Consider the following 13,215-nt stretch of genomic DNA (forward strand, 5'->3'; position numbering starts at 1 on the left):
CAGGAAGCCATGTATTCCCAGTTACTCCACATAGAAAAAAGCTTAAGTATTATGAAGTATCTACACAGCTAATTTCTCTACTCATTGTCCCAACTGCATGTTGACTAAAAATGACTACCCAGATATTTTAGTATCAGCTACAAAATATATAGTCTTGAAAATAGAGTTTCAGAAGGAAACAGATACTGCACCTGAAAAGTAACAGATCTATAAGGAATATGTAGTAAATATATCTATAATGGAATATTACTCAACCATACAAAAGAATGAAAATTTGCCATTTATAATGACATGGATGAAGCTACAGAGTATTATGCTAAGTGAAATAGAACAATCAGATATAAATACCATATGATTTCACTCAAATGTGAAATTTAAGGAACAAAGTGGGGGCACCAAGAAACAGACTTTTCACCATAGAGAATAAACTGATGCTACATCCAGAGGGGAGGTAGGTGGGGGGGATTAACGAGCACACTTGCTATAATGAGCACCGGGTGCTATATGGAAATTTTGAATCACTATATTGTACACCTGAAACTAATATTACATTGTACATTAACTGGAATTTAAATAAAAACTTAAAAAAAAAAACAAAGCTCATTCTTCCAGAGGTAGAAGATACAGAGGGCTCAACTTAATTCTTCACACACACCTCTCCCCCCAAAACCCTCAGATTAATATTTTGCTTTTATACTAAAATAGTATCCTGAAGTAATTAAGGTTATCTTATTTAATGGTATGAATTTCTTCTTGTATGTGCTGACCATCATCTATGTGCTCATATTCAATATATATATATCTCTTTTACTATATTTGGATATTTATTAAGATGCAATGATGTAACAATTCAATTAAACAGAAACAGGCAGATGAATGACCAAGGGGCCTGTTTCATTACTCAAAGGCTTTTCTAATTGGCATGTACAATGTGTTTCTATCATCCCCAAACTACCACCCTGTATTAGATTGTCATGATGGTAGGATACCATGCTTGCTATTTCTTCATGAATACATTCATAAGTTTATTGGCTTTAGCTCTAACCATTGAAACTATCTCAGGAAATTTCAGCATTCCATCCTAAGTCCTTTTAATTAACTCTTGGTACAAAAATTGCTTTCAGAACCCTGATGTGTTTCATGACATTGCTCTGCTATAGTCACATGACCGTGGCCTCAAAGAACTCTTAGGTTGTCAGGAGACCTTGGTTTTAGTTCTAGCTCTATTGCTAGTTACAAGGAAGCTTCTCAATTCAGGAATTTGGTCTATCTACTTTTTGTCTCAATACCTGCAACCATGTTGAGGCACAGAACACCCTTGGTCACAATGCCCTAGTGCATTTAATTAGTATTTACCACATGCTATTTGGGGAGAAGTGTGGAGAGCATTTGTTTTAAGGAACAAAATCATTCCACAGTTTGAGAAACGTTTAGTAAAAAAGTTAAGTAGGTATCTTCAGCATCTTGAGAAATATTATTTCACACACATGCTTGAACATTTTTTCCCCTTCTTGCTATGGAGCATATTACAGTTCTAGTACTCCATTCCACAGACTACACCTTAGAAAACATTAGACCAGATATCTAAGGTAACCTCTTGTTCTACAGAGCCATGCAATACTGATATATGTAACTATAATCACCACATGTTAGAGGGCTGCATTTTAGAATTTTTATTGATCTAGTTAAAATGTATTGAATCTTTTATTCTTTAAGCATTTGTTCCCCTAGCATATCAAGTTTATGTTTCTTTTACAGATAGATCTCACAAAACAGTAATTCACAGACATTTATCAAAAAAGGTAGAGAAGAGGGGCACCTGGGTGGCTCAGTAGGTTAAAGCCTCTGTCTTCAGCTCAGGTCATGATCCCAGGGTCCTGGGATCGACTCCCACATGGGGCTCTCTGCTCAGCAGGGAGTCTGCCCCCCTCCCGGTCTCCTTCCCTCTCTGCCTGCCTCTCCGCCTACTTATATCTCTGTCTGTCAATTTGTTTTTAAAATAAAGTAGAGAAGAAATGGTATAAATCCTATTGTTTAAATGTTCAAAGCAAATTCTAGGCAAAATACACTTCATGCAAATCATGAAGTTACTGTCACCATTAACTGACCAACTATTTTGAAGTAATCTGTATATAGAGCTTCAGCAAATGTACATATGATATGCTTGCAGGCTATCTTCATTTTTATCATTTTAGCCATTTTTGAGATAACAGATATATTAGTTTTAGATATTCAACAATGATTTGATAAATGTATATATTGTGAAATGATCACCACAATAAGTTAACATCTACCATACACAGTATAATATTTTTTCTTGTGATGAGAGCTTTTCAGATCTACTCTAAACAACTTTCAAATGTAAAATAATCACCATGTCAACCATTCACCATGCTGTGTGTTACACCCCTAGGACTTGTAACTGAAGTTTGTAGCTTTTGACCACTTTCACCTTCAAAATCACCTATATAAAACTGATTTTAACAAAGTGAAGAGATTTTGTTTATAAGGATCTCTACTCTTGTCACATCTTTTCGCTCAAAGTTAGAAAATTACATCCCACTACATGCAAAGTATGTATGTGCAGAGAGTTAAACTGAAACATAATGGGTCAACTATACTTCAATTAAAAAAAAATTAAAATTAAATAATTAGAACAGAGTTCAAGAAAGGAAAAGCAAACATTAATGGTCATATCTGAAATATAAAAAGTACATTATTAAGTTTTTATTTAGTATGGTTGAAAATTGTCTACCCTGAATTACATCAATGAAAGCAAGGATGTTAAGTCAGTATAATGCAAGTGAGGGTTTTTGTTGATAGATGCCTCTAAGAGCAACTATATTTTAATAAACAGGGCTTATTCCTGATGATCATATGGTGCTCCTTAAATTTACATGATTAAATCTCTAAGAAGGTGAATATTACAAAGGCAAGCCTTTGTGAACCTCTGAACTAGTAAATAACTTCAAGGTTTATTAAATAAGTCACTGAATATCAAAGAAAGTCTGTTGAAGAAAGTAACTCCTCTAGTTGACAAATATGTTGGTAGTTTAACTATATGTAAATGCCATTTTAGTCAAATATTGTCACCCAAATTCTCTAAAGATACTTTTATATTATCTTTAGATAATAATTTTTTATTAAATACCTCAACATCTCTGAGCATTTAACATAAACTCATTTCATTAGATACACTATACACAATTCTTTCCAGTTTTCATGCTGAAATCATTTTGAATAAGATCATTATGCTATTCGTATAGCAACTCTAGTGAATTAAATCACACAACATTTCTGTATCACTGTACACATTTTGTTAAATTGTTGAGAAAAGAAACAGTTTAAGACAGTACAAATGTGTACTTTGTGCAGGATGGTTAAGAGTAGATAATTCTGTAAATGGTGTTATATAATCCATTTGGCTCAGTGTTGAAGCATTCAGCTATTCTCCCTATTTTATCTGGAGCCAACACACAAAAACTTTTTGGTGACTTTGAACTTTTCTTTAAGTGGTTCACAATTATACTTCAAGTCTAAATCACATTTTCCTGTCTTTTTCCTAAATTACTATTACCAAGAACATTACCAATATCCTGTGTTTTTGTTTGAATAAATGCAGTTAAGGCTTTCTTAAAAAACAGGACAGAATGTGCAAGATCTCAAGGACTCCTTCCTCAACCAGAAACACCTGCGGATACTTACATGGAGACAGCATTCCTCTTACCTCTTCAGAGCAATTTTGGAAATGGAACTCATGAGTGGAGATAAAACAAGTTGAACTAGATTTGACAATCTCTACAAGGTGTGCTTAACTGCCCCGGTTTGCCTAGGACTATGGGGTTTCCAGGGACAGGAGTCTTAACACTAAAACTAGGAAAGTCCCAGGGGACACAGGAGAGTTTGTCACTCTAGGTCACAATTTCCTTTCGCATGGTTTATATCTGCAAATATCGTTGTGATCATGGTTTTTCCTGTGAACAGTCTTTAACTTTTTATTTAAATTCCAGGAGTTATCATACAGTGTGATATTAGTTACACATACGGTGTAATCATAGTAATATTAGTTTCAGGTGTACACTACAGTGATTCAACACTTCCATACAACACGCAATGCTCATCACAAGGGCCCTCCTTAACACCCATCACCCGGTTCACCCATCCTTCCACCCACTTTCTCTCTAGTAATCAGCAGTTTGTTGTCTACACTCAGGAGTGTTCCTTGGTTTGGCTCTTTACCCGTATCCTTATTTTTGTTTCTTAAATTCCACACATTCTTTTAATGAAAAAGAATGGAGAAAGCATTAACCTGGGTAATTTATAACTCATCTGAAATCTGACCTCCGAAGAGGAAAGAAAGCATATACAAAACCCTAACCACCTCAAGAGGGTAAATTTTTCCTCCTATCCATCTACATTGGGAACGCCTCCCTTTTTCCTGACCCTGCTGCGGTCTGTCTCCTTATGAATGAGAGCGCAACACAACCAGTTGACTAGATGACTATTAACATCTCATCTTCAACTGAAATTGGCTCTCCTAGTGGAACTAAGAACCTAGAAAGCGCACACATTGGGCTACTGTTTCAAGCAATCTGAGAAGCTGATTTACTTTCTATGAAGTCAAAAGGTCTGTTTTGCCCTTGATGAACTGTGGCTTTAAAACTCCCATGGCAACTTCAGTAATCTCCAAGTTGTGTCACAGTATCTTCCAAACAGTAATTATATTGATTTTTATGTGAAATACAGGTAACAAAACTCTTCTGAGAATGCCATTATCACCAAAACTGCGTGTAGCTATTCCAAAATTTTTCCAATAAATATTCTTCTTATTTTCCTCTCCTCCTTCTAGTCCATATTTGCACAGCACAGGTATCAAAGTTGCCCATCATTAAGCAGTTTTCATAATCTGTTGCATTTACAAAATCTAGTATTTTCCCCTCAGTATCTCTACCCTCCTCCCCACAATTTTCTTAATGAATATCTCCTTTAACCATTTAAAATTACAAAGTTTACCCTCTACTGCTCCATATAATTGATTCAATTTCCTACATTATCAACGAACATCCTCTGTGTCCGTGCTGTCATTAGAATCTCCTCATAATGAGCATGCCACACCCACATGTAGATAATTATACATCTAGAAAATTACACATCTAATTACTTCAGATTCAGAGGTAAAAGCATGTTATCAGGATAAATTTCTATGTATAGCTCTGTTTTCATTTTAAAAATTTCAAGTCAACAAGTGTCCATTTTGTACAATTTCAGAAATCATTTTGAATCATCTGTTTTTTTGGTCTACTTTACAATGTCATGCATTCTGAAAAAAGTATTAATCACTTATTCATTCTATCTTTCATTAACTATAAATGCCCACTTTGTACCAAATACTGTACTTAGACAACATAGGCTATTTATTCTTAGCATATATAATCATAAGAATTTAAGGTGAGATATTATATATAAGGAAAACAATAGGGTCTCAGTGTCTTCAAGTCAAAATGTACTTAAGTGGGCATTTCTAGCTAAGAAAACTTTACAATGGCCAATAGATGTATGCTGGCCAAGCTGTTCAATCAAGCGGGCCTGAATTCCCTACATGTGATTACAGGTACTTCCAGCCATTGTGTGTATTCCAATACCCTAAATCTGTATAAATAAGTCACTATATAATTCATTAACTAAATCAGGAGACTCCTGAGCATGAAAGGTGGGTGCTTTTAGTAATTACTCCAAAACAGGCCTAAATCCAGAAATGTCCCAGACAACAGTTTAAGTAGGTGTTTGTATAGGATATATTTGTATAGATCCTTCACTTGGTCTAGAATTCTGTTCCATGGATACTGCCACCACCCCTGCTCAAAAGAGATGTTAATGTCAGATCAGTAACTCTCACAGCTACTGTGATCTTACATTCCAAATTTGCTAAAGCAGCTCTCTCTCGGTAATAGCCTATCTTTTTATCCCCATAAATACATTTATAATTTGAAATATCATTTCTCCCAGGGGCACCTGGGTGGCTCAGTGGGTTAAAGCCTCTGCCTTCAGTTCAGGTCATGATCCCAGGATCCCGGGATCGAGCCCCACAACGGGCTCTCTGCTCAACAGGGAGCCTGCTCCCCCCCCCACACCTCGCTTGCCTCTCTGCCTACTTGTGATCTCTGTCTATCAAATAAATAAATAAAATCTTAAAATATATATATATATATATATATATATATATATATAATTTCTCCCAATGAAAATGAAAACAATGGTCCAAAGTCTTTTGTGATACAGCAAAAATGGTTCTAAGAAGGAAGTTTATAGCAATATATGCCTACCTCAAGAGGCAAGAAAAATGTCAAATGAACAATCTAACCTTAAACCTAAAGGAGCCAGAAAAAGAAACAAAACCCAAAACCAACAGAAAGAAGGAAATAATAAAGATTAGAGCATAAATATAGAATTTTTTTTAAAAAAGCAGAAAAGATCAATAAAGCCAGGAGTTAGTTCTTTGAAGGATCCACAAAATTGATAATCCTCTAGCCAGACTCATCACAAAGAGGACTCAAAGTCCCAAATCTTACAAATGAATGAAATACCAACACCACAGAAATACTAACAGTTGTGAGATTATAAAAAATTATATACCAACAAATTGGATAACTTAAATGAATTCCTAAAAACGTATTCCTAAAAACAACTTAAATGAATTCCTAAAAACATATTCCTAAAACAACCTACCAAAACCGAAGCAGGAATAGAAACTTTAAACAGAATGATTCCCAGCAATGAAACCGAATCAGTAATCAAAAAATTCCCAATAGGGGTGCCTGGGTGGCTCAGTGGGTTAAAGCCTCTGTCTTCAGCTCAGGTCATGATCCCAGGGTCCTGGGATTGGGCTCTCTGCTCAGTTGAGAACCTGTATCCCCCTCTCTCTCTGCCTGCCTCTCTGCCTACTTGTGATCTCTGTCAAATAAATAAATTTAAAAATCTTAAAAAAAAAAACCAAAAACCTCCCAATAAGCAAAAGTACAGGATTAGAAGTCTTCATGGGTGAATTCCAAATATTTAGAGTTTATACCTATTCTCCTCAAACTATTCCGAAAATCAAAGAGGAAGGAAAACTTACAAATTCACTCTATGAGGTTTTCATCCTGATATCAAAACCAGATAAAGATACCACACAAAAAGAGAACTACAGACCAGTGTCTCTGATGAACATAGACGCAAAAATCCTCAACAAAATACTAGTAAACGGAATCCAACGACAACAAAAAAAATCATTCACCACAATCAAACAGGATTTACTCCCTGGATACAAGGGTGGTTCAATATTCGCAAATCAATCAATGTGATACACCATATTAATAAGGATAAAAACTATATGATCACTGGAATACATCCAGAAAAAGCATTTGACAAAGTAAAACATCCATTCATGATAACAACAACAACAAAAAAAACACAAAAAACCTTAATAAAGTAGGTTTAGAGAAAACATACCTCAACATAAATAAAGGCCTTATATGAAAAACCCACAGCTGGGACACCTGGGTGGTTCAGTTGGTTAAGCATCTCACTTCAGCTCAGGTCATGATCTCAGGGTCCTGGGATCAAGCCCGATGTTGGACTCCCCACTCAGTGGGAAGTCTACTTATCTCTCTCTTTCTGCCCCTCCCCATGCTTGTGTGCTCTCTCTCAAATAAATTAAAAAAAAAAAAAAAAAGAAGAAGAAAGAAAGAAAAAGAAAAAGAAAACCCAAAGCCAAAATCATACTCAATGGGAAAAACGAACTTTTCCTCTAAGAGCAGGACTTGACAAGGGTATCACACTTTCATTACCTTTATTCAACGTAGTACTGGATATCCTAGCCACAGCGATTAGACAACAAACAAAATAAGAGGCATCCAAATTGTTAAGAAGTAAAACTTTCACCACTTGCAGATGTGGTGATACTATACACAGAAAACGCTAAGACTCCAAAATACTACTAGAACTGAAAAACGAATTCAGTAAAGTCACAGGATACAAAAATCAATGTACAGAAATTTGTTCCATTTTTATATACCAGGAATGGAGCAGCAGAAAGAGAAAGAAAAGAATCCCATTTATAAGTGTTCTAAAAACAAAATACCTAGGAAGCTTAACCAAAGAGGTGAAAAGCTTATACTCTAAAAACTATAAAACATTGATGAAAATGTTTCAAGAATACCCAAAGAAATGCAAGGCATTCCATGCTCATGGGTTGGAAGAACACTGTTAAAATGTCAATACTACTCAAAGCAATCTACACATTTAATGCAATCCCTATCAAAATGCCAATGGCACTTTTCATAGAGCTAGAACAAGCATCCTAAAATTGTATGGAAACACAAAAATAAATAAATAAATAAATAAATAAATAAATAAATAATTGTATGGAAACACAAAAGAATAACCCAAGCATCTTAAAAAGAAAAGCAAAGTTAAAGACATCATAATATCAGACTTCAGGTTATATTACAAACTTGTAGTAATTAAAGCATAAAAATAGACACGTAGATCAACTAAACAGAAAACCCAGAAATACATCCACAACTATATGGTCAATTAATCTTCAACAAAGCAGGAAAGAATATCCAATGGGAATTTCTCCCATTTTTCCCAATGGGGAAAAAAAACAGTCTCTACAAAAAATGGTGTTGGGAAAACTGGATGACTACATGAAAAAGAATGAAACTGGATCACTTTCTCACACCATGCACAAAAATAAATAATGGATTAAAGACCTCAACGTGAGACCTGAAACCATAAAAACCCTAGAAGAGAAAACAGACAGCATTTCTCTGGCATCAGCCATAGCAACAGGTTTTTTGGTTTTTTTTTTGTTTTTTTTTTTAGAGCTGTCTCCTAAAGCAAGGAAAATAAAAGCAAAAATATACTACACACACACACACACACACAAAAAAAAAAAATACAAAGCTTCTAAAAAAACTTACAAAGCTTCTGCATAGCAAAGGAAACAACAAAATTAAAAAGCAACCTATGGAATGCGAGAAGATAATCTGCAAATGGCATATCCAGTATAAAGAACTGATACAACTCAATACCCTAAAAACAAATAATCCAATTTAAAAATTGGCAGAATATATGAAAAGTATTTCTCAAAAGACATCCAGATGGCCAACACATGAAAAGATGCTCAACATCACTCATCATTAGGGAAATGCAAATCAAAACAAGGCGATATCACCTCATACCTGTCGGAATGGCTAAACTCAAAAACATAAGAAACAAGCGTTGGTGAGGATGTGGAGAAAAAGGAACCCTCCTGCACTGTTCATGGGAAGGCACACTGGTGTAGCCACTGTAAAAAATAGTGTGGAGGCTCCTTAAAAAGTTAATAGCCCTACAATGCAGTAATCACACTACTGGGTATTTATCCAAAAATAGAAAATAGAGTAATTTAAAGGGATACATGCACCCCTGCTTACTGAAGCATTATTTACAATAGCCAGATTATAGAAGCAGCCCAAGAATCCACAGATAAACAAATGGATAAAGAAGAGGCAGTATAGATACATATGCAAATGGAATATTATTCAGCCATAAAAAATGAAAACCTGCCATTTGCAACAACATGGATGGAGCTAGAGAGTATAATGCTAAGCAAAATAAGTCAGAGAAAGACAGGTATCATATGATCTCACTCACATGTTGAATTTAACAAAACAAGCAAGCAAAGGGAAAAAAAAAGAAAAACCAAGAAACAGACCCTTAATAGTAGAAAACTGACAGTTACCAGAGGGGGAGGTGGAGGAAGCAGGTGATGGGGATCAAAGAGTACATTTATCATGATGAACACTGAACAATGTATAAAATGGTTGAATCGCTATACTTACTCACCTGAAACTAATATAACATTATATTAACTATGCTAGAATTAAAACTTAAAAAATAAAGTATCATTTGCCCCAATTTCTGATGTGGTAAGTGTAACAGGAGCAAAATAGCATCCCCTTCCTTCTATGCAGAAATAAGAGGGTTTAAAAATCAGATTCAAGAGGCAAAAGATCAGTGCTACCAAGATCTTCCCTTTACCAAGGGATAGAAAGTATTCATGCGATGAAGAATAATTCAAGTATTTTCAGTAAGTGTTTTCAGAGATTTTCAATTAATGTGAAGAAAACATTAAATATCTTAGAAAGTTTAAATGACAGGTTTACTTACAATTGACATTAGAGTTAGTACATAGTGCTGCAGATTCTGTCCATGATGATGAACCATTTTGGCATCGGCTGTAACCATGACTTCTACATATCTTGGATAGGATAAGAAACGTTTTTTCCTGGAATGTAATGGGCTTCTTTCATCTTCCAAGGATTTATTTTTTGAAGGGTACCCTAGAGCCATTTCCTTCTTTACATTAAGATCTTCCGTCATATTGCTGTTGTGGTGAAGGGGTAAAGTGGTCTGCTTTATTTGACTTTCTAGGGGGAAAAGAGAATATAATGCAGAATCATTAAATTAGATGGGACTAAAAATATTGCACAAAAATTTAATACATACACATCTGCTTCCAATGTGAGACACAAAGATAAAAAGAAGTTGAACAGTGTTATGCAGCAGTATTATGAGGATTACTATGCCTAGTAATAAAATGTTCATTTTCATAGATTGCCTTAAGAAAAACCAAACTTTAAGTCTTTTTTTTTTTTAAGTTTTATTTATTTATTTATTTGACAGACAGAGATCACAGAAAGGCAGGCAGAGAGAGGGGGGGAAGCAGGCGCCCTGCTAAGCAGAGAGCCCGATGCGGGGCTCGACCCCAGGACCCCAACATCATGACCTGAGCTGAAGGCAGAGGCTTAACCCACTGAGCCATCCAGGTGCCCTAAGTCTTTTTTTTTTTTTTTTTTAAACAGCTATGGCGGTTCAAGTTCATTTATTAACCACTGTGTTCATTAAAAAAAAAAAGAAAATCAAGGAGTTCCCATTTTTTTTAAGTAGGTAAATTAGGCCCTCAAGCAATGCTATTTCAAAGTAATCACATATTGAAGACAATATGGAGAAGCTTTTGTTAGACTTAAGTGAATATCACCATAGACAGAAAAATCAAACCATAGAACAATGGTGGCTTTTTGAATCCAGAAAGTTAAATGTAGATATAAACTTTATAATACTTGATTATATAAAATATCCAAAAACATGCTTATGTTTAAATACAGCATTCAAATTATTCAACATTAGAGATTATTACAGAGGCGATATTTAAGTCCTATGCATTTATAGAAACTAATTATTTGTGCTATTGGAAAAAAAATTATAAGCAGCATAGATGCTCGTCCTATGTCCTGCTCCATTTTTTTCTCTCCTTTTTCTCTTTTTTTCAGACAACTGTTTTGTGGAAGTATTTTCAACGGAAAAGTACACCAAAGAATCAGTTAAGAAAAAAATCAAAGGCCCTGGAAACTACTCAGACTTAGTTGTACTATAAAGATTAGACAAATACAAAACTATTACAAAATAATTTCCTTTTAAATAAGCAGCAACCTTATGCTTGTAAGAAACAAGAGCATTGTTTCCACAGATTCCCAAACCCTCCTACCTTTTAATATTACTGTGTGCTTAGGTTTTAAAATTCACCTCAGTGGGAAATTCTGAATTTGGCAAACTGAATGTATGGCCTTAAAATTTTGTCCTAAAATCTTTCTCCTGGGGTGACTCCACCACTAAAATATCCATGACCATTTAATAGATCTTGAAAAAGAGCTCAGACATAATTTATATATTATAGATTATATATAATATAATATATATATTATACTATATATGTATATATACACATATATGTATATACATATATGTGTATATAATTATGTAGTATATATATAGTATAATTATAAACAAGTCTCAGAGTTATTAGGAAGAACGTAAATATATGGATTTGTTCATCTATTTTACGTAAACATTGATGCATACTCTAAACCAGGAAACATTTAGAAACTGAAGAGCCAACAGAACATCATAAAGGTTACACTGTAGTAAGAAGACACAAGTACACATATTTAAGGATAAATTTCAGAATAATTTTAAGTGCTTTGAATTAACAATTCAACCTAGAGTCAAAAAAGTGATTCTACCTACCCAAATGGCTTAAATTTGAAAAACCAATAATACCAAGTGTTAGAACAACCACTTTGGAAAACTACTTGGCAATTTCCAAGTTAGACACGTGTCTATGCCACCCCAGCAATTTTACAAGATACATACCTAAGGAAAACATACATCAACAAAAAGATTTATATAAGACTGTGCATAGCAAGACTAGCATATAAATCAATGGAATAGAATACAGAGCCCAGAAGTAAACACCCACATATATGGTCAAATGATCTTCAGCAAGGTTGCCAAGACCACTCTATGAGAAAAGAACAGTCTCAACAAGAGGTGACGGAAAAACTGGAAATCCACATGCAGAAGAATGAAATTGGAGCCTTATCTTATGAAAACTCACAAATGGATTAAAGACCTCAAACTCCATAAATCCTAAATGAGAACATGGTTGAAAAGTTTCATGACATTGGATTTGACAAGGATTTTTTGGTTGGATAAGACACCAAAGCACAGTCAACAAAACAGACAAACAGGACGACCCCAAGTTTTTAAAATTGTATCAAAGGACACAACAGAGTGAAAAGGCAACCTAATGAATGGAAGACAAGATCTACAAGTCTTTTTTTCCTGAAGAGGAGAACAAAAATGCCTTCCTTGCATCTGTTTTAAGGGCTTTTAGTTCAAGTAACTCCTTTGCCGAAGTGGTATGGATCTTGGATTGGCATATTCTGCCATCACAGACCATAAGGTTTCCAAGGAATAAACTAGATAATCCAATGAAAACTACTAGATCAGTACTCAGTAAATGGTAGTTATTACTTTTGTTATTACTAATTATATTAAAAAATTATGTGCTGTTGATGGACACATGTCCTTCAAGTTCACTTCTAAAGAACTGACTATAACTGCTTTGTTTAGAAAAAACGGTTGGCTGTTTTGTTGTTAGGTTTATAAAGTTAAAAAATACCTATTCATACGGTTGTACTGTGATGCGGCTGAAATTCTTGAGGCAGAAGCTCTGTGTGATTCTGTTTAGCGATCACAGTGCATTGTTACCCAAGCCTGCAGCAAATGGAAAACAAAGTTTTTCATTCTCATTACTTTTGGGGAGTAACTGACAAGTGTTTCATAGTT

The 13,215-nt window shown here is 34.7% G+C and overlaps 1 protein-coding gene across 1 annotated transcript in view; it reads right to left on the minus strand.

Moving 5' to 3' along the window:
- ADAMTS20 (ADAM metallopeptidase with thrombospondin type 1 motif 20) overlaps nt 1-13,215 on the minus strand; it is a 203,249-nt gene that overhangs the window by 145,835 nt on the left and 44,199 nt on the right. Inside the window, exon 4 of the mRNA XM_044227762.1 lies at nt 10,195-10,454. Coding sequence (XP_044083697.1) covers nt 10,195-10,454 — 260 coding nt within the window. The remainder of the gene's footprint in view (nt 1-10,194; nt 10,455-13,215) is intronic.

The sequence above is a fragment of the Neovison vison genome, chromosome 12 (genome assembly GCF_020171115.1).
Source record: "Neovison vison isolate M4711 chromosome 12, ASM_NN_V1, whole genome shotgun sequence".
NCBI lineage: Eukaryota > Metazoa > Chordata > Mammalia > Carnivora > Mustelidae > Neogale > Neogale vison.